This window comes from Rhincodon typus, chromosome 31, assembly GCF_021869965.1.
Source record: "Rhincodon typus isolate 14 chromosome 31, sRhiTyp1.1, whole genome shotgun sequence".
Lineage (NCBI taxonomy): Eukaryota > Metazoa > Chordata > Chondrichthyes > Orectolobiformes > Rhincodontidae > Rhincodon > Rhincodon typus.
In genome coordinates, this window is record NC_063362.1 from 33,425,844 (window position 1) to 33,453,574 (window position 27,731).

The 27,731-nt window shown below is 42.7% G+C and overlaps 1 protein-coding gene across 1 annotated transcript in view; it reads left to right on the plus strand.

The window, feature by feature from the left end:
* LOC109937151 (alkaline phosphatase-like) overlaps positions 1 to 20,037 on the plus strand; it is a 100,629-nt gene extending 80,592 nt beyond the window's left edge. The window contains exons 12-14 of the mRNA XM_048614907.1: positions 2,636 to 2,827; positions 16,954 to 17,073; positions 17,808 to 20,037. Of these exons, the coding sequence (XP_048470864.1) occupies positions 2,636 to 2,827; positions 16,954 to 17,073; positions 17,808 to 18,088 (593 nt within the window). The 3' untranslated portion in view covers positions 18,089 to 20,037. The remainder of the gene's footprint in view (positions 1 to 2,635; positions 2,828 to 16,953; positions 17,074 to 17,807) is intronic.
* The last annotated feature ends 7,694 nt before the right edge of the window (positions 20,038 to 27,731 follow it).

Sequence of the window (27,731 nt, forward strand, 5' to 3'; positions counted from 1 at the left end):
TAATTCAACCCTGAACTCCAGATGGTCTCCCAATTCTGTTTTCTTTATTCTTTTACGTGAGTGTTGCTTACAAAGCAGGAATTTTTTTTGCTCATCCCTAATTACCCTGGAAGTGTGATGCCACCTCAGTGGGCAGCTAAGAATTGACCACCTGACCGTGGGCCTGAAGTCACATTCAGGCCAAACCAGGTAAGGGCAGTAGATTTCCTTCCCTAAAGGGTATGAGTGAAGCTGATGGGATTTTACAATAATTACAGTGGACAACATGAATACTGAGGCTAGCTTTCAGTTCCAGAGTGCATTCACTGAATTTAAATTTCAAAGTATTCATCTGGACCATTACCATGACATTACCACTACACCATCATCTCCCTCCTAGAGAGTAAATCAATGCTTATTGTTTCCTGCTCCACACCTAGTTTCATGTACCTCCTCACGGTTTATTGTGAACTCCCCAAATGTGGTGTTTAGTTCAGAATCTGAGCACGTGGAACTGCCATTCGAGTTCTGCCAGACTTTTGTGATCTACTTGGGTTGCAACTTTCTCAATAGGTCAATAGGATTCTCTGTTCACAGATAAAGTCACACCTCCCTGGCTTGCTAAAAGCCTGCAATAACATCACTGTTGGTCTAAACTACCATTTCTTCCAACTTACCTCAAGCAAAGCCACAGAAGGTACTTTACACTCGAGCTGTGCGGAGCTCCACATTTAGCCACCTCACTTCCTGGAGGCTTTCAACAGCCAATAAAGAACGGCTTGCTGCAAAAGTGAGGATGGTGAACTAGGGAATGCCATTCAGCCCCTCAAACCTTCTCTGACCTTCACTCCAACTCCTTTTACCAGGCTTTGCCATCTCCTTTGCTCATCTTCTTCTCCACCAGACACATCAGGAGTTCCTAAACTCCAAGGGTGTTGTAGAACAAGACGGTTGGAGTCACAAGCTCTGAGAGGCCTCTATGATTCTTGGATTGAATTTTGACAGCTGTGAGGCCTCTTTAAATGCTCCTTTTTTATATATATATATCCAGAAGTGCTCTTACACACAACTGAACATTTTTGTTCACCCCATCACCAAATCACCTGTTTCAGAGATAGGAACTGCAGAAGCTGGAGAATCTGAGATAACAAGGTGTAGAGCTGGATGAACACAGCAGGCCAAGCAGCATCAGAGGAGCAGGAAGGCTGACGTTTTCAGAAAAACCTTTTCTGAAGAAGGGTCTGGGCCCAAAACGTCAGCCTTCCTGCTCCTCTGATGCTGCTTGGCCTGCTGTGTTCATCCAGCTCTACACCTTGTTATACCAAATCACCTGTGGTGTCTTTTCACCTATTAACCACCACCAGTAACTAATCCAAGTTTCTAACTGATTCATTTAAGGGCAATGCAGACCATCAAAGGTGAGCGAGAGAAGGAGGGGGTTCAATCTAAATGGATTTGGAAAGGGACATGAAGCACTCTATCCCTCATGGTGCCCACCTGTCTAAAGGCATCATGGATGCCGCATGCTCCCTCACCAAGGACCCCCGATACAAACATACTTCTTTCTTTTATGGTCAGTGGATGTGGCTGAATCACTGAGGCTTGGTTTGCTGTTACAACCACAGTCTGTAAAAATGTGGACTTGCCCCATTTACGAGGCAAGCCCAGCAGTTTTAATGCCCATCTCCCTCCCCCCCCAAACCCAACCCACTCCAGTTCCCCACTACAAAAGTCTCCAACCACCTCACCAGCCAATAGCCCGGTCCCCCCCTCTTGCTCATCAATCTCTATCCATTCTCTGCCCCAGTTTTCACTATGGGGACACAAGGGGCTTTCAAATGTGGTCACATTGGGAAAAAGCTTTGGGAATCACAGAAGTGTTCCAGTGCCGAACAAGGCCACTTGGCCTGTCGTGTTAACACTGGTTCTCCGAGCACTTTGACCTAGTGGCAATCTTCCTGCCTTTACTCTGTAACTCTGCCTGTTGTTTCTATTTAAGCAATAATTTAAACAATGCTCCTCTTGATTACCTCAATTGAAGTCGCCTCGCTCACTTTTCCAGCCAGCGCATTCCAGACCCTAACTATTAGAGTGGGTGAAAATAAGTTCTTCTCTCACTGACCGATTGCTTCTTTTGCAAATCATTGTAAAATTATGCCCTCTGGTTCTCCCTCCTTTCATGAGCAGGAACAATTTCTCCCTATCGATTCTGTCCAGACCCCTCATGAAGAGGCCGAACCACATTTTGAGCCACTCCACTCCCCACTTGCTGAGATTTTAGGGGGAGGCAATGGCCTGGTGATATTATCACTGGATTGTTAACCCAGAGAACCAGGTAATGTTCTGGGGACCCGGTTTTGAATTCCAGCACAGCAGATGTTGGAATTTGAATTCAATAAAAATCTGGAATTAAGAGTGTAATGATGACCACGAAACGATTGTAGGGAAAAGCCCATCTGGTTCACTAATGCCCTTTAGGGAAGGAAGTCAGCCATCTTGACTTGGCCTGGCCTACATGTGACTCCAGACCCAAAGCAATGTGGTTGACTCTTCACTGGGCTGATGCCTTCATCCTGTGAATAAATTTAAAAAAATGTTGAAATGTTTAAGTGATTCTCCTATGTAAAAGGCAATGACTGAATCTTTCCTTCTGAAGGTGGCAGAATAGACCATGGACATCATGAAGGGAAAGCCAAGATGGCTTTACACGAAGCTGTGGAGATGGATAAAGCCATTGGGAGAGCAGGTTCCTTAACTAGAGACACAGATACATTAACAGTTATCACAGCAGACCACTCTCACGTTTTTACCTTTGGCGGCTACACCTTTCGGGGAAGCAACATATTTGGTGAGTTCAACAACAGAAACTTGCATTTATGTAGCACTTTTTACATGAGGAAAGCTTGCAGAAGCCTTGTCAATCAAATTTAATATTGAGTAACAGGCGGTGATATTAGGACAGATGACCAATGGCTTGGTCAAAGACTTGAGTTTTGAAGTAGCGGGCTAGGTGTGGCAGAGAGGTGGAGAGGTGGGAAGTCAAAGGAACAGAACTCCATAGAGGATGGAATTGACCTCTGAAGACATGGCCAGCAATGGCAGAGAGATTAAAACTGGGGATGTGCAGGAGGTCAGAATTGGAGAATCACAGGGGCCTCAGAGCATTGGAGATTTGGAGGAGATTACAGACATGGGAGGGGGTGAGGACAGGAGGGATTTGAAAGCCAGGATGGAAAATTTTATAATTGAGGCATTCATTAAACAAGGACTCTAAGTATTTGCTGTCTTAATTGGTAAAGAAACACCAGGATTATTGACTATAATAATAAAAATGGGAAGAGCTAGAGCAGGTCTAGCAGCCTTTGAGAGAGTTCTGGTCTCCAGTTTTGAAGAAAAGTCATTGTATTTCACCCATTCCCTTTCTCACATGGAATTCAATCTATGTTCAGAATTAAATGTCATTTAATTCTGAACTTAGATTGAACAGGAAGTAATTCATTCCCATGAATCCATTCTATCAGGTACTAAGTGATCTGCATCCCAATGCAATTTATTGGAATTTGCTCCAGATCCCCTGACAATCTTAGATCATAAGATGTAGAAGCAGAAATAGGCCATTCAGCCCATTAAGTCTGCTCTACCATTTAATGAGATCATGGATAATCTGATAATCCTCAACTCCACTTTCCTGTCTTTTCCCATATCTCTTGATTCCTTTACTGGTTAAAAATCTGTCTCTCTTGGCCTTGAGTGTGCTTAATGAGCCAGCATTGACAGCCCTCTGTGGTAGAGAACTCCACAGGTTTACTACCCTCTAAGAGAAGAAATTCCTTCTCATGTCGGTTTAAACTGATCCCTTATTCTGAGTTTACATTTTGTGGTCCTAGACTCTCAAGAGAAAACAACCTCTCCGCATCTACCTTGTCAAATCCCCTCAGAATCACTTACATTTCAATAAGGTCACTTCTAATTCTTCTTGACTCTAATGAGTACTGCCTTAACCTACTCAATCTCTCAGAAGAAATTCCCTCCATAGCTGGGACAAGCCTCATGAACCTTCTGTGGACTGCCTCCAATGCCAATATATCTTGCCTTAGATAAGGGGACCAAAACTATTCACAGTTTTCTAGCTGCGGACACCCATGTATAGTTTTAGCAAGGATTCCCTGTTTTTATACATCATTCCCTTTGAAATAAAGGCCATCATTCCATTTGCCTTCCCCATTACCTGCTGAACTTGTATGCTAGCTTTTTGGGATTTATAAATCAGGACTCCCAAATCCATCGGTGCTGCATATTTCTGTGATCTTTCGTCATTTAAGTAACATTCAGCTCCATTTCTTCCTACAAAAGTACATAACCTCACAACTCCCCACATTATATTCCATCTGTCAAGTTTTTGCCCACTCACCTGAACTTGTCTATATCCCTCTGCACATTCTTTGTGTCGTTCTCATCACTTGCTTTTCCGTCTATTTTTTGTGTCATCCGCAAACTTGGCTATAGCACATTCCTATTCCTCATTCAAGTTATTAACATATGTTATATATAATTGAAACCCTTTGGCAGTCCACTAGTTACTGGTTTCCAGCCCGAAAATGCATCTTTATCCCATTAATTGTATTCCATGAGGTAGCTATTCCTCTTTCCAAGCTAATATACTGCCCTCCAATGCCATGGGCTCTTATTATCATCAGTAATCCGACATGTGACACCTTATCCAAAGCTTTTTGAAAACCCAATTATATAACCTCTGCTGCTTCCCCTTTGTTTATCATGTTTGTTATGTCCTCAAAGAATTCTGCTAAATTTATCAGCCATGATTTCCCCTTTTGTGTGAAGCCATGTTGATTCCTCTTGTTTACATTATGTATTTTTAAATGCTTTGCTATTACGTCCTTGGTAATAGTCTCTAACATTTCCCCAATAATGGACATTTAGCTGACTGGCCTGTAGTAACCTATATTAGACAGATGTGTTACACTGGCAGTTTGCCAATTCTCAGGGAGATTTCTAGGATCTATGAATTCTTGGAGAATTACTTCCAGTACATCCACTAGCTCTGTAGCTACTTTCTTTGCTATCCCAGGATGCATCCTATTTGATCCAGGGGACTTATTAGCCTTTAGCCCCATTCACTTCCCTAGTAGATTTTCTCTAATTATAGTAATTTCTCATCCCTTTGTCCCTTAATTATTTATCAATTTTGGGATGCTAGCAGTGTCTTGTACTGTGAAGGCAAATGCAAAATATTTATTTAACTCCTCTGCCATTTTCTGGTTCACCTTCATTATTTCACCAACCTCTTTCCCTTGGGGGGGGGTGTCTATGTTCATTTTGACCTCTCTCTACCTTTCTGTATATTTAAAGAAGCTCTTGCTCTATGATTTGATATTATATGCAAGTTTACCTTCAAAGTTTATTTTCTCTAGTGGCCTACCACTACATTTTGCCACATTGCATGTTTTCTCTTTCAATTTGATGCCATCCTTAATTTTACTGGTTAGCTTATCCCCTTCCCAGAAACATTTGTCCGCACTGGGATATATCTTTGCTATAAGCCATGAGATATTTTATTAAGTGTTTACCGATTTTCTTCAGCCATGTTTGCTGCTAAATTGTTTTCCCAGTCCACTCCACCCAATACTCAACTTATTCCTTTCGAATTACCCTTATTTAAACTTAGCACAGCTGTTTCTGACCCGAGTTTCTTCCTCTCAAACTGAACACTAAATTTGACCATATTATGATCACTGTTCCCCAGGAATATTTTATGCTGGGATGATTTATTAAACCTGCCTCATTACACATCAACAGATCTAAAATAGCCTGATCCCTGGTATGTCCATAATATATTGACTCGAATAAATTCTGTGATCTCTTCCAGCTGGCTACCTCTGCCAATCTGACTTTCTCAATCTACATAAAGAATAAAAATTCACCCATGGTTAATGTGCTGCATTTTTACATGCCATCATTGTCGCCAGATCTATTCTCTGTTCCACAATATAGCTACTGGTAGGAGGCCCACCAATGTTTACTTCCCCTTGTTATATCTTACGCCCACCCATATGGGTCGTCCATCTGCCGACCCAAGATCATTTTTTGCTGTTGTACGTATTCTATCCTGTACCAAAAATGCTACCACACCACCCTGTCCTTCCTGCTTGGTCCTTTCAAAAAGTCACATGAAGTCTAGGCCCGAAACGTCAGTCTCTCTGCTCCTATGATGCTGCTTGACCTGCTGTGTTCATCCAGCCCTGCACCTTGTTGTCTCGGATTCACCAGCATCTGCAGTTCCTACTATCTCTGAAATCATGAGGGGCATGGATAGGATGAATAGTCATGGTCTTTTCCCCAGGGTAGGGGAGTCCAAAACTCGCGGGCATAGGTTTGAAGTGAGAGGGGAAAGGTTTCAAAGGGACTTAAGGGGCAACATTTCATGCAGAGGGTGGTGTGTGTATGGAAGTGATAGAGGTGGGCACAATTACAACATTTAAAAGGCATCTGGATGGGTAGATAAATAGAAAGTATTTAGAGGGATATGGGTCAAATGTTGGCCAATGGGTTTAAATTAATGTAGAATATCTGATTGGCACGGACGAGTTGGACTAAAGGGTCTGTTTCCATGCTGTATATCTCTATGACTCTATGACCTCTGTATTGTTCCCAACTTTGATCTCCTTGTGACCAAGTCTCTGTAATGACTGCAAGATCATACCTGTTAACTTGCATATGAGCTGTTAATTCATTTATTCTGTTCCAAATACAATGTGCATTCAAGTAGAGAGCCATTAGTCTCACCATTTTATCATTTGTTCCCCCTTTAATCCTATTGCTGACGTTTTCCTATGTTTCTACTTTCTAGCCCTCCTGTCCCACTCTGGGTGTTAGTATCCAAAAAGCTGCCCTGTAATTCTACCATATTGCCTTGCCTTGAAAGCTTGCGTATCCCCTCCCCCAAACCTTACCCCTCTCTAATCAGTTTAATACCATCTCTCTCTCACTAAAGGCTCAATCCCCAATCTCCTTCACTTGATGGAAGAGAAAACAATTTAATTGTAATTCCTTAGTATCACAGCTACATATTAATTCAATTTGAGGAACAGAAGTTGATTGGAAAAATGCATTGACTTATGGTAATAATCCTATTCCTGGACTTGCACTGCAGTTCAAAGTAGAAGTTCAAGTTTGGATTAGTGTTGAAAATGGCCATGTTTGAACTGTGGCCCTTCTAGTAATACAGGAAAGTGCTGCAATCAGTTTGTACTCAGCAAGATTCCACAAAACCTAATGTGATAAATGGCAAGGTAGCTAATACTGTTGAAGGATAGAGGTTGGCCAGGACAGCAGGAGAACTTCTGAAGAACTGTCTTAATAGCCTCAAAAAGTTAACTCTGTTTCTCTCTCCACAGATGCTGCCAGACCCGCTGAGTTTCTCCAGTATTAACAGTTTTTATTTCAGACCTCCAGCATCCATAGCATTTTACTTTAAATTTTATTGAATATGATGACTTTATCCTGTTATTAAATGACTTTTGTAATTTAGGTGGCTCCACGCTTTGGGAATAGACTTTAGTTTGTGACTGAGTTCATAATAAAATCCAATGCATTACAGGAAAGGCTCCTTAGATGATGGACTGTACTACTAAGAGAATCCCCGACTGTTTTTGGTGTGGGTTTGCCTCTAGCATGGTGTTTTACCTGATGTCATCCCTCATAACTTCAGAAACGGAATTTATTGTGGTATTGAAGAATCCAACTTATTTATTCCAATTAACTACCGTGTACAAACATTACATTCCTCAGGCATTAGTGTCTGGGCTAATACTAAGCTGTTAGTTTACAAGGGAGGAATTTGCTGCCAATAGTGTGTCCTGCTATAGATGATCTGAGATCATATGAAGTATCTTTGTATCCTCGGGTCACATGCAGCGATGACATCATTAGTGTGTCTCTTAAAGGGATATTAATATCTTAAGCATTTCTTGAAAGGGATAGTGACACACTGACCATGAGATACAATATCTTGGACGAGAAAAGGTTGAGTAGACCTTTAATTGATCTACTGAACATCTTGAGGAGTCTAGAGAGGATAGATAAAGATAAAATATTCCCATTGACAGAAGGGTTGAGAATGAGAGGATACAGATTTAAAGTGACTTGCGAAAGAACCAGAGATGACATGAGGAAAACCTTTTTTTCACAATAAAATGACTATTTAGGATCTGGATTGAGGGGCTGGGGAGGAGAACTCACTTGTGGTTTTCAGAATGGAAGTGGATAGGCACCTGAAGGGAAAATATTTACAGGATAGGACAGTGAAGAGAGAGCAACAGAACTAGTTCAATAACTCTTCCAGAACACTTGCTTGGGGTCAATGGACTGAATGGTCTCGCCCATGCTAGAACCATTGTACAATTCCATTTGGCACTTCCCACTCCTCAGCCAACCATGAGCTAAAGGCAACGGGGTCTGCTTGTTTTGACTCACCTAAATCATTCAATTCATCTGTTGGGAAGTGCATTAATGATCAGCCTCAGAATAGAAATTTAATTCAAAGATCAATCTGCAAATGTGAATCATTGTAGATGCTTCTGTTGAACCACTTGTGGTTTGCAGTATCCACAAATTAACCGGGTAGCTGCCTGTGTTTTAAGCAGTTGGTTTCCTGGGTTATAGTCCAGTAACTCGAACCTATCAACTGGCAACCTTCACTTACAGGGCTGCGAATTATAACTGCGATTATCTGGGGATAGAAACATATCTGCTCTTGTTTTCCATGGCAGCTGCAGCCATTTAAATGCGACTCATGTCCAAGGTATTGACTCCTTAATATTAATTGGGTGAGCTTGCAGTCCTAACAAGCTGTCTGAGGTGGCTTCTCCTTTCCAAGGAGCTGAGTGTTGGCCTTCCAAGGTGCAGCACAGAGAGCTATGAAATATTTCCTGTAAAATAATGCCGAGCATTCTAAACATTCCAGCTGTACTTCTCCACAGCACAAGGAAGGAGGTATGTCTAATGATATCTGCTCACAAGCAGCATTGAGATGACATAGGAGCTGGGCTATGGTGAATGGGACCAATTTGATTAAAGGTGTTGCATGGCAATATTCATAACTGGCTTTCCCATTGGCTCTCAGAGATTGTCAGAAAAATGCAGAATTTGAAGATATTCTTTGAGCTTGGATATTGTTCCCCAAAATTCAACCTCCTTTGGTCTGTAAAGGGTGCAAGGGGTCATGAGGTTCCACTGCCTCATTGACTCAATGTTGTGTTCAGTATTCTTGCCCAGCAGTGGGTGTTCTGTACAATATAATCATAGAATCCCTATGGTGTGGAAACAGGCCCTTTGGCCCAACAAGCCCATGCTGACCCTCAGGGCATCCCACCCAGACCCATCCCCCTGTAACCCACCTAATCTACACATCCTTGAACACTCCAGGCAATTTAACAAGGCCAATTCACCTAACCTGTGCATCTTTGGACTGTGGGAGGAAACCAGAGCACCCGGAGGAAACCCACACAGACACGGGGAGAATGTGCAAACTCCACACAGACAGTCGCCTGAGGGTGGAATTGAACCCGGGTTCCTGGTGCTGTGAGGCAGCAGCGCTAACCACTGAGCCAGTGTGCCATCTTGCTCTTCTGAAGATATTTACGGAGTCTACAGAGGTGTAGGAAAAGTATAAACAACTTTATTTAAGGTATATTTAGCATGGTCTTACCTTGAGGTTGCAAGAGCAAGATCATGTGACATTGCATCGTTTCCTGTGATGATGTATACTATGCCTAATTCGCATGTCACACAGTTGGAATTAAACCATTATACTATAGTCTGAGGGAATACTGAAGCTTGAATTTGGAACAGTGTGACTGTTGCCATGCAACACCTTTAATCAAAATGGCTCCCATCACCATAGCTCACCTCCTATACCATCTCAGTGCTGTTGTGAGCAGATATTATTAGACATGGCTTCCTCTTGTGCTGTGGAGAAGTACAGCTAGAATCTTTAAAACGTTCAGCATTACTTTACTGGAAATATCTCGTAGCTTTCTGTGCTGTCCGTTAACGCTGCTGCAGGCCTTTATATGCTGTAACACCTCACCCTTTTGCAGTGAGTACCACTCTTAATCACCATTGTTAAAACTGGGCACTCCAGAAGGGTTCTACATGCTTCACAGCCAGTGGATCAATGCACGCACGCACGCACACACACACACACACACACACACACACACACACACACACACACACACACACACACACACAATGCTACAGAAAGGATGAAGATTGGATGGCACCACCCAGCTGTTTTTTTCTGTTCCTATAGTCCCACATTATATGGCACCTTTTGCTCTTCTACTGACAAATTAATTTGTATGTTGCCCACGACCTGAATCTGCACACAACATTAAATAAGTGAAATTGGTAGTGACTGTGGCATGAATTGATGCCAACAGATGACAGAAACAGTAGACTCTATCTACGTTGAGAGGTGCTGTATTTCCAAACCTGGGGGTTAGGTGGGTGATCCTGTCATCCAGCCTTTCTGGAATAGAACAGCACTGTGAGGACTTGACAATGGCATCACCTCCATAAAGCATGCTCTGCCATTGCCTTGTATTGAGGTTGAAGAAAGACCCTTCCTGGCAGTGTTGTAAATAAATTAGCTGCCTCAATAGTTTGCAATGAGGAACATTGCACTGGCTCGTTTCCTATCACCCTTTTCCTTTCACTGCCACTGACCCAGCTTTATTACTTATTCATCTGAAATGATTTTGTCTGGGTAATGACAACAAACAGTGTTTTCTAGGCTATAATTAAAGAATTCCTTTCTCATAGCATCCCTACAGTGTAGAAGCAGGCCAGTCAGCCCACTGAATTCACACCAACCACCCGAAGAGCATCCCACCCAGATCCACCCCTTACCCTATCCCTGTAGCCCTGTATTTCCCACAGCTAATGAACCTAACCTGCACATCCTTGGACTGGGGGAGGTAACCGGAGCACCCAGAGAAAATCCATGTAGACCCGGGAGAAAACTCCACACAGTCACCTGAGGGTGGTGTCAAACCGGCTCCCTGGTGCTGTGAGGCAGCAGTGCTAACCACTGAACCATTGTACCCAGCATGGTGAAAAAATTTAAATTTCTAAAATTCATTCATGATATGAAGGCATCACTGGCTAGGCAGCATTTATTGCCCATTTATTGCCCATTCATAATTGCCCAGAGGGCAGTTAAAAATCAACCACGTTGCTGTGGGTCTGGAGTCACACATAGGCCAGACCAGGTAAGGATGGCAGTTTCCTTCCCTAAAGGACATTAGTGAACCAGATGTGTTTTTCCAACAATCGACAACAGATTCACAGTCATCATTAGATTCTTAATTCCATATGTTTCTTGAATTTAAATTCCACCATCTGCCATGGCAGCGTTCAAACCCAGGTTCCCGTGATATTACCTGTGTCTCTGGATTAACAGTCCATACCACTAGGCCATCTCCTCCCCAAAGCAAAGAGTTGCTGAGTGATTTATCCCAGTGGAGTAAAATCAGGAGGTGCTCCTGGTATTTGATCATTTGATTATGTTCGTGCTGTGGAAGACGATGGAACGAGTCATTCACCTCCACAGCCTGGATTCGGAAGTTATACGCATTCCATCCACAGAGTCAAGCAGATGTTTGTCCAGGTGCTTACTTGTTGAGTTGGTCTTTTTCTGGCCTTCTAACCCAATATCAGTGAGCGGTGTATTGAATTCTTAGTGACGGAGAGAGATCTCATGGCCTTGGTTCATTCTATGTGGAGCAGGACGAGTCAACCTCACTCATAGTCACAGCTCCCGAGTGCCAAGTCAACAGATACCAGTGAAAAAATATAGAAGTGGTATTCACAAGGAAAGATATAAGTATCATGGTCTCCTTAGAGGGAGCAAACTCAGATACTAAGTTCATAAAATTACTATAACAGAAATGAAAGTCTAGGACAGGCTTAAAGGGGCCAGCACCACAAATTCTATCATCAAGGGTCTGGTGAAGATGGATGTGATCACAGGGGAGCCATTGGACGTTCAGGAGGTGTCATTATGGTGGAAATAGGCAAATATTCAAAATGACTGAGCAGACACTGTCAACTCTAAAATGTTGAGCCTTTCTTAAAGCTTGTGTAAACTGATAACCAACAACAACCTGCCATTTATGTAGCACCTTTAACAGAGTAAAGAGTACTTCATGGGGCATGTAATAAAGCAAAATATCATTCAGTGATCATAAAGCTCTGGAGAACGATTGAAAATAGAAGTTGGCTGTAAACAGCAGTTACTGAGAGGAGCTTTGTCAGGATGGGGACTGTACCCAAGTGCAGAGCTCTAGAGATTAGTGTTGGAACTGTACATAGCTTATTTACTTCAGTGTTTCAGAGCCTCAATACATATCTCTGATTATACCAAGCCAAGAGAAGAAGAAGATAGCACATTTATCATAGAAGACAATGGACAAGGTGCATACTGAACAGTAATGAGCAACGGACAGTATGTGTATTTAATGAATGCAGTTGAAATGACAAAGAGTTGGGTTGAAAGAAAACCATGAGGCCCCAAAAACTATGAGGGCAATCAAGACAATCTAGACTCGGGCAATAATGTAAACAAGTGAAATTAGGTCAGTCAGTTTTGTATATCGGGAGTGATGTATGGAATGAGGTTAATCAGAGACCCCACCATCCCGCCTTACACTTTCTCTTAAATTCAGCCCTGTCCAATGTAGAGCAACAATCAACAAATCCCATACGATGTAAACGATATAGTTTGGAATGAGTCAGAGCAGACTACACCTTGATTGTACTGATCACCAAGACAAACATTGTCTTCCCTGACTCCTGCTGCTGGTCAAGGTTGATGGAAACTTTATTGATGCAAGGCAGTGAGCTCTAAAGGAATAAATGCCCCTGTTATAGAGATAGAAGACCAAAGCTTGTTCTGAAGGATGAAGGGAATTCCTTTCTACCACAGCCGTACTGCTCAAGCAAGGGCCTTGGCATTTCAGAACAGAGTCTGCTGGGTTCAGACTAATGCTTTGCAATGTCAAAGGTGAAGGTTAAAGGGCATTGACAGCGTTATAGAGAAGAAATTCAGCAAAGTGGCAACAGGGAACCTCAATATCAACGTGTGAGATTTCCTTGTGAGAGTGCTTACAACTGAGGTCGATCGATTTTTAAATACTAAACAAGTCGAGTGACAAGCTGAAAGCACAGGAAGAATTCAGCAAGAACTTCTGAAAGGAAATTGGAAGGAGCAGGGAGTGGAACTAATTAGATCACTCTGGCAAAGAGCTAGCAGAGACTTGAAGCACCAAATGGTCTCTGTCGGTGCTGTGTCCTTCAGAATAGATCAAAAGGGTAGAATGTTGAAATGATTCAGCAGGATCATGAAACCAAATGGCCTCTGTTTGCTCCTGTTTTTGATGTTCCTGTTTGGCCTAGGCTGCATTGAGATTACTGAGAAATACTGGCATCAGTCCTGACTCAATAGATAGTACTCTCACTGCTGAGCTGGAAGGGTGTGGGCCTGAATCTTAGCCCTAGGCTTGAGCGTGACGTCTATCTGGCCCACAGAGGGAGGGCTGCAGTTCCAGGAGTGCCGTCTATTTCTGAATTGTTCAACTGAGGCGCCATCTATACACGGGTTGATGTTGGAAAACTGCAAGGCATTATTTTGGAGAAGAACCAAGGAATTATCCTTTATGTCCTGACTGAGGTTTATCCATGAATTGATGTCACTAAAGACAGGTTTCTTGATTATTAATGGCTGTGGGAAGTTGCTGTGCGCAAATGGTTGTGTTTTCTGCATTACGATGAGAGTACACTTCAACAATGGAAGTCATCCATTGGCTGCCAAACACTTTGGAGCATTGTCAATCATGTTAAATGAATCTTCAGACTGACTTCAATGGAAATAAAAACCTGGAAAGACATAATGAAGGGGTTTCCAATTAGCTCTCACTTCTTTTACATTATCCCACAAACACAGGACACACCTTGTGATTTCATAAGAGCCTTACATCAAGAAACGTTTAGATTTGTAGTCATGAAGATGGAAACCAAAATCATGTAGTTTATAATGCAGCCAAGGGGGGAATGGACAACAGTCGAGGAACGGTCATGCGAGAGGATCAAATGAGAAATGAGTGTTCTTACAATCATCCCTGTTAGGAGACTGACAATTTACTAATCCAGGAGTATGCTCTTTCAAAATCTCAAGGCTGACTCAGTACAGGGTTCGGTTTTTGTGGGTATCTTTCTAAACAGGATAAGTATTGACCAAACCAACCACATAACAGACTGGTATAAACAGTCACAGATACCAATCAGCAGGATCTTACTGAGAGAATCGACAACAATCCATTAGAAATGAGGAGGAAGTCAATCTATCCTCTGAGGTGACTGAATAACAAATGGGTTCTTTCCAAAATCAATTCACCCACAGTTTATCAGTGTTAGCAAAAGGGCTAAATTCCTCTATAATAAGCTTGCTTTTGCTTCTTAATGGAACTGCACACCCAATAATCATAATTTAGTTAATAATTAGTAGACAATTGATGCTCTCGGGCAAGTGTCAGCTCCTTTAAGGACCTGGAGGCTGTGATCCAACTTGATTATTTCTGAGGGACATCACTTTGCCTAGATTGAAGGTTTAGATTTTCAGGATGTGGGCGTTGCTGACGAGGCTAACATTTATTGTCCATTAATAGTTGCTCTGAGAAACTGCTGGTGAGAACTCTTCTGGAATCACTGAACTGCATAATGGTTTGATACAAGGCCACATTAGTGGGCAGACGTGAGTTGACCACATTGGTGTGGGTTTGGAGTGACATAGAGGCCAATTGGCTCAGGTTAGCAGACTTTCTTCCCTCACTGAGCAAGGTGGCTTTCAATGACAATCTACCAACTTCATGATCAATTTAACTGATGCTGGTTTTTAATAAGCTGACTTGCTTACAAACTAAATTCAGGTTTTGAACCTAACAGTGGGGGATGTGAACTCACATTCTCTGAATTTTTATTAAAATACAAACAAAGAGCAGGAATTAGGCTATTCAACTCATTGGGCCTACCCTGCCATTTTATAAGGGTATGGCTGATCTGATTGTGAACTCAACTCCACATTCTCTCCCAGCCCAGATAACCTTTCACCCACTTCCTTATCAAGAATCTAGCTACCTCAGCCTTAAAAATAATCAAACACTCTGCTGCCAACTCCCTTTTGGAAAGAAAGCTCCAAACAAATCATAACCTTCTGTGAGTAAAAGTTTCACCTCCTCTCGGATTTAAATGGGTGACCCTGATTTTCAAACAGTGACCTCAAGCACTCGATTTTCTTGGAAGAGGAAACATCCTTTCCACATTAATCCTATCAACACCCCTTACAACTTTTCATGTGATCTTAGATGCTTGGTCTGGATGATGAGGCTTTTTTTATACTTTACCTTTGACCTCGTATGCTTCTCTCTCATCCTGTACACATTTGCGATCAGCTGGATCCACTAACGTCCATTTGCACCGCTATAGTCTGAGACCAGTCCAATATGGCACACTCTTGATCAGCAGATTGAGGGATAATTGAAGAAAGGATGGTGCCAATTAAAGAACAAAATGTGCCATCCGTTCTTGGGGATAGCTTCATGGTAGTGGGTGTAGGAGTGACACGGATATATTAGAACATTCTCGGTGTTGTATACATTGTCACAAGCTTTGTTCTCATTTTTAATTTATGATTTTGGCTGGTTTGGTCTGTTTGTCCTGGTACAACCTGGTACAATCATTATTTTGGTCCTCATACATTAGGCTTCCATGAGTTTTTTGACTTCTGATTCAGCCCTGCACTGCTCCTTTTGGACCGTCTCTGACAGTGCCACACCTCAGTCTCTTGCTTTACTACAGACTGACTGTTGTCCCACTCTGGGGTGGGCTAGTAAGCATTTTAGTTTACACTCTTATTGTATATTGCACTCATCTTTGAAATATAAATCTCTGGTACTGGCTGTTCCATCCTCTCCTCAGAATCCTGATAGCATCATGCCATTGATACATGTTCTTGCACCACATTTACGCAAACATAGCAAACACAGCTTCCAACAATGTGAACTGTCTGTTAATCCCTGCAAGGAATCACACAAGTGGATACAAACATTTTGAGTTCTTTGTGTACAATGTCCAGTTTCTGTCTGAACTGACAGAATCTCAAGGGGCACGAGTCCAAATGAGTAAACACTAAAAAACAGGACCGGTGATGGGAAAATTCTTCACACAAGATGAATCAGCAGTTGGAAATGGGCTCTGGGTAGCATCCTTCAGGAATTTAAGAAGCTGCTGTTGTGTTGGATGTACTTTGGGGAGGGGTGGGGTGGGGTGGGGTGGCCTTTGTACATGGGTGAACTACATTGTACCAAAGGGCTTTGCTTGCCTGTATCTATTTAATGGCCTTGTCATCTATTCAGGAGTCAGCAGTAAGCAGTACAGATGATAATGTGACCTCCTGTGTAAAGTAGGATTATCAAGTGGCTGAGATTAACTCAGAGCCCCCTGGAATTGAAGCTTAATTCCTAACATGTTGCCGTGAGGAATCCAAGGCAAAAGTACGAAGAGATTGATGTTCTTTATTCATTTTCTTTGAACATTTGTTGTTTATTTGTCATAAAAATACAAGTTAGAGAAGAAAAGGGCCATTTGACTGGATGGGAGGTTAGGGAATGAAATCTCCAGGAATACATGCAGCTTCAGTTCCCTGTGCCATGTTAGTATGGGATCTGGTGATGTGATCTCTGCAGCCTTTCGCAGCGCCAAAGTGACTTTTAGACCTTGTGAGCTTATCTTTAAAATAAATTACCTGTGGGACCTGTTTCTACTCTGAACATGGGGAATGTGATCTGAGCTATATCCCTGATTGCTAATTTCTGAAATCTGTGCTCTCTCTTTCAGGACTCGCTCCATATTTAAGTGATGTGGACAGTAGGCCATTCACTTCAATACTGTATGGAAATGGCCCTGGCTACTCCCTGCAAAATGGAGAAAGGCCCAATGTTTCCAACAGTGAGATCTGTAAGTCTTTGGAAACATTCTTAAATTACCTTCATGTGAAAAGTGGGATTGACCCAGAAACAGTACCAGCATGTGTGCCATCTACAAGATGCATTGCAGTAACTTGACAAATCTCCCACGCTAGCACCTTCCAAACCCTTACCATCTGAAATGACAAGGGCAGCAGATACATGGGAACACCACCATCTCCAAGACCCCCTCCAAGTCACTCACCATCCTGACTTGGAAAGATATCACTGTTCCTTTGGTGTCATGGGTCAAAATCTTGGAATTCCCTCCCTAAGGGCATTGGAGGTCAACATATGGAGTGAATTAAGAAGGCAGCACCTTCTCAAGGGTAATTAGGGATGGGACAATTAATCCTGGCCCAGCCAGTAACATTCCCACCCAGGAATGGATAAAAAGAACATAGTGTGACACTTGGTTTTGGGATATGCAGGTCTTAATTACACAAAATACACTCAGTAGATGTTTTTTTCTGTATCTGTGTGGGAGGTGGTTTAATCTAACCTCTTTTTTGTATTTTATGCCTCTTGATCTCTCTCCATTCCTCTTGACCAATTTCTTTCTTTCTCTTCTACTTTTTCTATTGCTTTTCTTTCCCCGTCTCTCTTCCCACCCTTCTCTTGCTCCCTCCTGTTTTCGCGCTCTCTCTCTTTCTCTCTCTATCTCTATTTCCCTCTCCTCCCACCCTCATTCACCCCTCACCCTCTTCCACGCTGCCTTCCTTGCAGATGAGAACAACTACCTGGCACAGTCAGCGGTGCCATTGAGGCAGGAAACGCACGGGGGCGAAGACGTTGCCATCTTTGCGAAAGGCCCTATGGCTCACCTCTTCCACAGCGTGCACGAGCAGAACTACATCCCACATGTGATGGCTTACGCAGCCTGCATTGGTCAAAACAGGGAGCATTGCGCCGAGTTTGAGCATGGGTCCTGTCCCAGTGGCACATGGGTCCCTGTGGGGTCCGGCACCATCTTGCTGGGATTGTTGACGCTACTTTCCTGCGTTTAAGGGAGCAGTTTTTTTTTTGGAAAGGTGCTCTGTGCCTGTTCATCAGGAATTTCCCCCAGGCCCAATCCTTCCCACCTCTTACCAACACAGTGATTCTGGTCTGTGGAGCAGTGTGATCCCAGCAGAATGGGAGTAAGACTAGGTGTTAGTACTCCAGTGGACATAACCCTCACACTGCTTCATGCAACAGAGTGACCACCACCCTTCCTCTTACCATACCCAACCTTGTTTACCCCCATGCCAACCTTGCATTGAAAATCATGAACCTTAAATAAAAACCACTAGCCAACTGCATAGCAATAGGAACATTCAAAGATCAATTTTATTTTCTGCTGTTTTTGGCAACTGGCCCCTCCTTCCCTTCCCTATTGCAGCTTGGCTGTTCTGCAGACTTGACTCCAGGTTCCTTTGTTTATACCCCTGCTGGATGAGGCCCATGCTGGGAATAAGGAACAAATGGACCCTGCATTGGTCCATACAACCACCGCCTTCTTCAAAGGGACAACGTTCGCTGCTCAGAGTCACGTACCCACCTTCCGTTGCACCCTGTTAAATCTGAATCGGACCAGCACCATTGTATGAAGGAGAGCCAGTACTCGTCCATTGCAGTGAAGACTCTCTCAGGGCTGGAACCAGACCGAGCCTGACTGTAAACAAGGCAGCACGGGGGCTCCCATTCCGCTGGGTCAAGCTTCTGCCTTTGACGAGCTTATGGGTTAAAAAGCAATGGCATTTAATGACTTAATGTATCTGGTCAAGTATCAAGTCTTAGGGGCTTGAGTGGGCAGATGTTGGATTTCTGTCCTAGGTTTTAATCACAGAATAGCTTTCAGTACAAGCCAGTTATACAGTGTCCTGGCTGTTAACCTGGAGAGTAATGTGATTGAAACATGGGAAAAGATTATTAGGAGCTAATTATCCAGGGAGTGAGCTGCAAGAGCTGGCACAATGGAAGAGGAGGATTAATCATGTTCCTCTCATGGTTGCAGCGGAATTGGTGCTTGCTGACAGTACTGGCAAATGAGCACCCTTTGCCTTGCATTTCAAACGACCCCCAGGGGGTAATCCAATTGGCCAAAATGTCCCACAAAGTTATATGTTTTTGCATAAGCCAATCACTCCTCTCATATCCTGCCTCAAATCACTAACTTTTCAGATGGTCAGTGTAACAGGAGAATGAAAGTTACATTTGCAGAACTATCTTATTTTATTTTATTGCACTTTTCCCTGTATAAGGAGCAGTTTAAATATCAAACATTAAGCCAGCAAGTTATTTCTATCTGCATGTTTTGTTAATATTTATCCCTTTTTTTTAATGAAGCGCTAAGTTTGTTATTGTCGGGACACTGCTGTCCTGATTGAATGTTGAGCGGGAAGAGTTTGGTTCCCCAATCTCTGTCAACGCCCCTCTCTGGCCAAAGACATGGTGATATAGATGATCCGAAGCTGCTTGGCTGTCACTGTGCCTTGTTTTCACTCCTCTCCCCTGGAATTGAGGGCCGTGCCGGGGAGAGACAGTCCATTTGATGTGCCCGAGATTCCTGCTTTGATACGACGGTCAACGGGCCAAGGTCCAGGAACCCCAGAATCCCCGAAACAACAATCAGAAAATGGGGGTGTTCTTCATTTCTGGAACTCTGAGTCCAATTTAGAATGACCTCTCTGACTTCCGCTCGGTCAGTACATCAGGACGAACCACCCCAGCTTCTGCAAAACAATAGAGCCAGATTACAGATTCAAACGTACACACTACATCATTAACCCAATTGAGTTACTGCTGAGGAGCAGAAATGCCGTAATAACTGTGAGATCAAATATGCGACACATTGTGTAAATCAAATTTCAAACATCAATTTTAAACTGTAACCGTTTTGTCATGTTACCAATGTCTACCCTGTTTGAAATTTCAGAAATCTTTTATAAAATAAAGTTTTCTTTTCACTGTTTTATCCAGTGCCTTTTGGAAATCCTGCTTTCTGGTCCTGACTTACTTGGTTACTGAATTCTGACAGCTTGATTTTATTTGATTTTAGAATCATTGAGTTTTACAGTGCAGAAAGAGGCCATTTAGCTTATCATATCTATACCAGTCTCCCTAAAAGCTACTCAATCAGTCTCATTCTCAGCCCTATTACTGTAGCCCTCTAAATTCATCCCTTTCAAGTACGTATCCATCTCTTTTGAAACCTCCCATGGAATCTGCCTCCACACTCTCCCAGGCAGCGATCTTCTCATCTCACTCCTCGCTCTCTTGCTGACAATGTTGAAATTGTGACCCCTAGTTATTGACGTACCAACTAGTGGAAACAGAATATCCTTCTTTACCCTGTTAAACTTGTTCATAATTTTGAATGCCTCAATAAGGTCACATCTTAATTTCCTCTGCCCCAAGAATATTAAGCCCAATTTCTCAAATCTTTCCCTGTATCTAAATTACTGGTATCATTCTAGTAAATCTCCTTTGATCCCTCTCCAGGGGTTTAACATCCTTCCTTAAATAAGTTGCCCAGAACTGAACACAATACTGGAAATGTGGTCTGTCCAATGATTTGTAGAGGTGTAGCATCACTGCCTTGCTTTTATACTCTATGTCTCTATTTATAAACCCAAGGATCCTTTAAACCTTCTTAACATCTGTTTCAATTTGCCTGGCTACCTTCAGAGAATCATGCACGTGAACCCTGAGGTCCCTCTGCTCCTACACTCCCCTCAAAGTTGTACCATTGAGCCTGTATTGTCTCTCCATGTTTCTTCTACCAAAATGCTTGACCTCACATTTCTCTGCATTGAAATTCATCTCCCAGGTGTCTGCCCATTTGGCCCAATTGTCGATGTCTCATCATCCTCACAATTCATTATTCTTCCTAACCTTGTATTATCTTCAAATCTAGATATTTTGCCCTCAACACCCATCTTTGACTCTCTTAATGTGAAATGTTCTCCTTGTGAATAAAGGGCTGTGTGCAGGCCTTTCTCATCCAATGGCACTGGAGAGGTCAGTTGTCTAGAAATGCCTGTATAAATCTTCCTCTTGCCTTCACTTTTTCCCAATGTGACCTTGTGCATGAATCACTAAAACTGCTGAAAAGGGGAAAATCCACCTTTCGCAAGGTTTTCAGTCAAATACTCCGCAGTATCCCTTTACAATACCGGTGAGCAGGTCCTTACACACTGAGATTGTGAGGAGCTGAGCAGTAAAGTCGGCAACAGATGGGTCTCCAGGGGTCAGTCAGTCAGAGACAGGAGTCCTCTCCCAGTGACACGAGTATACCCAGCTCTAGTTAGAGCTTCCTGTGATCCCAGAGTGTGAAACAATAGTTATAGATACTAATGAAGAGTGTGAAGTAAAAGACAGAAAGAACATACATTTAGATGACACCTTTTACCACTGAGGATATTTCAAAGGCATCTGCAGTTTCAGACTTTCTGAAGTACAGTCATTGTTACAACATTAGGAAACATACCAACCAATGTGCGCACAGGAAGCTCACACAGTTAACAGACAACTCCTGCTCTCCTAGTAATGTTGATTGAGGGTTAAATATTGGTCAGCTTGCCTGTCCTTCTCTTCAGAATTTGGAATTTGAACTCCCGACCTCCTAACTCAGAGGAAAGGGTGCTACAACTGAGCCACGGCTGATACCAAAACTGTACATCAGAATAAAAAAATAAACAGGTGCAGGACCAATCGTCTGGACGCAGCCAATTTTTAACAACAAATTCTTTCACTAGAGTGGCACAGTGGCTAAGTGCTTAGCACTACTGCCTCACAGCGCCAGGGACTTGGGTTCGATTCCACCCTCGGGTGACTGTCTGTGTGGAGTTTGCACATTCTCCCCGTGTCTGCATGGATTTCCTCCGGGTGGTCCAGTTTCATCCCACAGTCCAAGATGTGTAGGTTAGGTGAATTGGCCAGGAAATTGCCTGCAGTATTCAGGGATGTGCAGACTCGGTGGGTTAGCTATGGGAAATGCCGGGTTACAGGAAAAGGGTAGGGTGTTGGGTTTGGGTTGGATGTCCTTTGGAGGGTTGGTATGGACTGGAAGGGCCAAATGACCTGCTTCTACATTGTAAGGATTCTATGTGGCCATCACTGGCTGGGCTAGCATTTATTGCTGATCCCAAACAGTCTGGGAAAATATGCTGTTGAGCTGCCATCTTGAACAGCTGCAGTCCCTGGGGTGTAGGGACCACCACAGTGCTAATAGGATCTGAGTGCTAGTATTTTGACCCAGCAACACTGAAGAAGTGTTGGCATGTTTCCAGGTCAGGATGGTGAGTGGCTTGGAGGGGAACTTGCAGATGGAGGAGTTCCCATGTATCTGCTGCCCTTTGTTTTTGATTTCAAAAATATACTTCATTCATAAAATCATCTATAAGTACATGCAAATGTTCTAAATCATCTTTGTACAGTCTTGCAGGGAAAAGAAAACAAACAAAGCATTGCAGCTTTGACATTTCTCAGAGCTGCTCTACAGTAACAAAAAACAAAAACATTTTTTACTCGTGCAGGAAACTATTTAGGTTCATTTTGAGGCACTGATAGTGTCCAACAACTGAACAGACCCCGGTTATACCTTGGCAGGAAGACCTTAGACTGTGGTCTTTTTCCACTGGGCCTTGGTGGCAGCGGTCCCAAGCTTTAGTAAGTCCCTCAGCACGTAATCCTGGACCTTGCAATGTGCCAGTCTGCAACATTCAGTCGGGGTTAACTCCTTACACTGGAAGACTAATAAGTTTCAGGCAGACCAAAGAACATCTTTCACCCAGTTACTGCCCTTGTGGTAGAGGCTGCAGGTTTAGGAAGTGGTACAGGTTTGGAAGGTGCTAAGTTAACTTGTGAATTTCACCCACATTGACTGACAGAGAAAACACTCCTGTGCTAGTCTGCATCTGCTCTACCTGGTAAAAATGTGAACGTAGTCAATATTTACAGCACAGAATATTAATTATTCAATGTTTAATTATATTCTGTGATGGACATTAAATTGGGATTCAGTTGATCTTCTATACATAGAAGCAGCCTAAGAGTGTTATTTTGATGTTTGGATTGTGTTTCTCTATAAATGCAAGCTTATAAATTGTGTAAAGATCAGAGTTGAGATCTACCCTTCATTATTAGGTTTTTGGAGTAGATCACAGAATTTCAGATAACTTCCAATTCTACTCCATTTGAAGAGCTTATGAAATCAGCATGGGCAGACCATCAAGTTAAGTGACTCCAGGATTTATCTAAATATAACATTCCGTACATCTAGGATTCCACAGCACTGGTTCAAATTGGAGCACATCAGTCTATTCATTACCTGAAGATCAGATACACAGTAATTGCTGCATCAGGATCCTGGAATTTCCTAAAAACCAAAAGAACTGTGGATGCTGTAAATCAGGAACAAAAACAAAGTTGCTGGAAAAGCACAGCAGGTCTGGCAGCATCTGTGGAGGAGAAAACAGAGTTAACGTTTCAGGTCCGGTGACCCTTCCTCAGAACTGGCACTTCCTTCCTAATGCACTGTGCTGTACCTACACCACATGGAGTGCAGTGTGATACACTCATACAGTTACACAGCATGGAAACAGACCTTTGGTCCAACTTGTCCACACCGATCTGATATCCCTATCTGACCTAGTCCCATTTGCCAGCATTTGGCCCATATCCGTCTAAACCCTTCCGATTCATTTACCCAGCCAGATGCCTTTTAAATGTTGCAATTGTACCCACTTTCACCACTTCCTCTGGCAGCACATTCCCCTGAGGTCCCATCTCAACCTAAACCTATGCCCTTTAGTTTTGTACTCACCTACCCTGGGGAAAAGACCTTGGCTATTCACCCTATCTATGCCCCTCACGATTTTATAAACCTTTATATGGTCACCCCTCAGACTCCGATGCTTCAGGAAAAAAATGCTCCAGCCTATTCAGTCTCTCCCTATATCTCAAACCCTCCAATCCCAGCAACATTCTTGTAAATCTCTTCTGCATCGTCTCAAGTTTAACAACATCCTTCCCATAGCAGGGAGATCAGAATTGTATGCAGTATTCCAAAAGTGGCCTCACCAATGTTGTGTACAGCAGCAACATGATCTCCCAACTCTTATACTCAATGAGAAGGTGGCTCAGTATTGTTATAACAGAGATGTGATGCTTGGCTGCTAACTGATTATGATTCAGGTAGAGTGCTGCTACCAATGCTCCTTCCTAGGCTGCATTATGGGCTTTCTACTCATCCACACCTAAGTCACAACAGAAGAGGCTTTTAGATGAAGTTTCATATATCTGGGTAACCATACACAACTTAGGTGAACTCTTAGGTGGATTGACAATTACGAACAAGTGATGGATAAGACCATGCCAAATCCCAATGGCCCTCTGCCCAAAATGCCTGATGCTCCACCCAGTGGCTGTGCTATAGATATTTTCTAACCAGTCTGTTCAGAGATGGTGGGTGGAACATAAACCCAGGCCTGCTCCTTCAGAGGTAGGGATGCTACCACTATGCCACAAGTGACCAGTGGCTATGTTATACATCAGAATAGATAAAGCTTCAGATTAGATGACAGGGACTGTAAGACCATAAGACCATAAGATATAGGAGCAGATTTAGGCCACTCAGCCCATTGGGTCTGCTCCGCTATTTGATCATGGTTGATGTGCTTCTCAATTCCATTCTCCTGCTTTTTCCCTGTAACCTTTGATCCCTTACTCATCAAGAACCTATATATCTCTGTCTTTAATGCACTCAATGACCTGGCCTCCACAGCCCTCTGTGACAATGAGTTCCACATAGTTATCACCCTCTGGCTGAAGAAATTCCTTGTCATCTCAGTTCTAAATGGTTGTCCTTTCACTCTGAGGCTGTCCCCTCAGGTCCTAGTCTCTCATACTAGTGGAAATATCTTTTCCACGTCAGCTCTATCCAGATCTCTCAGTATTCTGTAAGTTTCAATCAGATCCCCCAACTCATCCGTCTAAACTCCATCGAGTACAACAGTCACTATAGTCTGCTCTCAGTGGGCACACAGAGAGGTGAGTTTAACCTGATGGTCACCACAACTCAGGAGAAGGATGAGGTTGCAGGGGCACAATGACATCAGCCAGTACCCACGCTGTGGGCATCACTCACTGACTGGCCTAACACACCCCAACCAATGGCACCAACCAGGAGCTGTGGGCAGAGTATGTCTCAGTATGGCCCAGGAGAAATCAAGTCCAAGTCCAATATAGAGCTGGAGGAGCTCATGCCAGCCCCAGATAAAATTCTACAATTTACCAGTTGCTCTGGATACCAAACAAAAAAGCAAAGCCAATGTGAGAATTTAACAAATAACAGAACTCTAGAAACGGTTAAGTCGTCAGCAAATGGGCGATTTTTTTTGACTATCAGTATCATCACTAAACTATTCAATTCTTCACCTGCAGCAAGAAACAGCGACTGTTATTGGTCTCTCATGTTGGAGAGAAAGAGTGAAACCCAGCCAAGTCCGTCCCTGCTGCAGTGGTAGAGACGAGATACTAGGTTTAGAAGCCAACTATTGTTCTTGACCACCAGAAACCAATTCTTGTCCTGTCCTCAAGGTCGGACTGGTTTTGGTGTCTGCTCTGACAAAAGAAGGATTTCTCATTCAAGGGATCCCAGCATGTTTCTGAACAAATCCATTAGCGTTTGGATTTATCAACAGGATTTTTAGGCTTCCCTTATTATCTCTCCACCTATTATCCCTTGTTTTCACTCTTAGCTAGGTATCAAGCAGCAGGTACAAAGGGAGTGAAAGTATCAGAGAAACAAATGGATACCCATATAGTCATGGATACCATGTTGGCCAATGGCAACGCATTTCCATCTACTCCTTAACTTCCCTCCTATCCACTTTATTTCACCTGTCTCTTTGTGTGGTCTCGTTAAAAGATGATGTGCTTTTTCTACGCTTACAGATTTAGAAAGGATGTCTGCGAAGAGCAGCTTGAAAGTTTGCAAGTACACGGAGAGTACCCAAGCTGAAACATTTGTATCAAAAGGCTGTACATTTAGCAGGCCAAATGGCGGTTTTTACCAAGACAACAGGGTTTTGAATTTAGCCAATCGATTTGACCAGGCACTTAAATACCAAAAACCAATAAAATTTAAATCGGATGGATTTGACAACCTAGGACTAATCCTATTGCAAGAAATATTGATATGTCATCAAGAGTATAAAAGAAGGGGGCAGTTGGACAAAGACCAGAGAGCTAACTGCCATCTGCCAGAGTTAACAGCCCTCAGCTTGCAAGACAGAACCGTTGGCTTTCACAGTCTCCTCTAAGTCTTAGAGAAAGCACCGTCTAAATAACAAAAATACAATTCCTGACAGAAGAATCGACGGAGAAGGCACAGACCATTCTGGAAGACATGTAACCTGGCTATAATTTCAAGACAGTAAATTCTGTTTTTATTTTATAAAAGTGGGACTTCTATTTATTGGAACAGCATACTATTATAATTTGGTTTTATTCGGGAATAGTTAGTAGTTAGATTGGATTTACTCAGTTAGTTAAAGTTTAGTAAATTTGTTCACTGTTAGAATTAGATAAACAAATTGTTACTTGTTGATTATAAAGTGAGTGTCAGGGGTTTATTTTGTTTAACCACTAGAAGTTGCTGAAAGGCAGGTTACACCACTTTTCACATCCCTTTTACAGATTCTCGGGCGAGGCGCTCCTCTTTGGGTGTTTCAGTTTTAGTTCTTGGGGTGAGGGGTGGCAGCATGGGCAACCTCCGTTTTATAACAGATTGCTCCATGCTTATGGGTAAAATATTTAGGGTCGTTTGCTATTTTTCTGTGCAGGAAATTCTCTTTCTCTTGCTGCCTTCCACAAGGCACTTTGGAAGGATTTACAGGCTGATAATCAACCTGTCTGGCCACAATATGAAAGTGTTTCCATGACCAACACATCCTAATGTGGCACGTAAACCCAGAGCTTCTGGTCTGGAGTCAGTGATGCTACAATTGGGCTGTTATATCTAGGTCCCTCATAATTTTAGACATCACAATTATAATCTCCTCTGAGTGTTCTACCTCAAAGAAAATAACCTCATTCAATCCAGTCATTCTTCACAGCAAAAATTCTCCAGTCATGACAACATCCTTGTAAATTCATTCTTGACAACATCTTTGTAAATCTCCCCCGAACCCTTTTGACTGTGATCACATCCTTCCTGTGAGGTGATGAACAAACTAACATTTCATACAGCTCTATCATGAATTCCGGAAGAATATAATGATAGTTACAATAAAAAGTAGGGAAATAATTAAGAAATGAATCACAACTGGAGAGGATAAAGCCCTCGTCTGAACAATGCGTGTACTGAAACAGGTTATGGAAGAGGTAACACAGATTCATCAATAATGCTGTTTACCACTTGTCCCACCTCTTTGCTGACTACCCCGATCTCTCAATCTTAGCTGGAGATCAAACAAAAGGTACAAAGGCACTGCAGTAAGATGCACTCTTACAAATACCAGAGAATGCCTTACATTACGAGTTAAATATAATGACTCAGGATTCCCTGAAGCTGTATGGAACATATTGACCCACTTCAGGCAGGTGGGTTGAATTCCACATTTTCAACCCAAAGACCGTGCAATGTCATCAGATTGGCTGGAC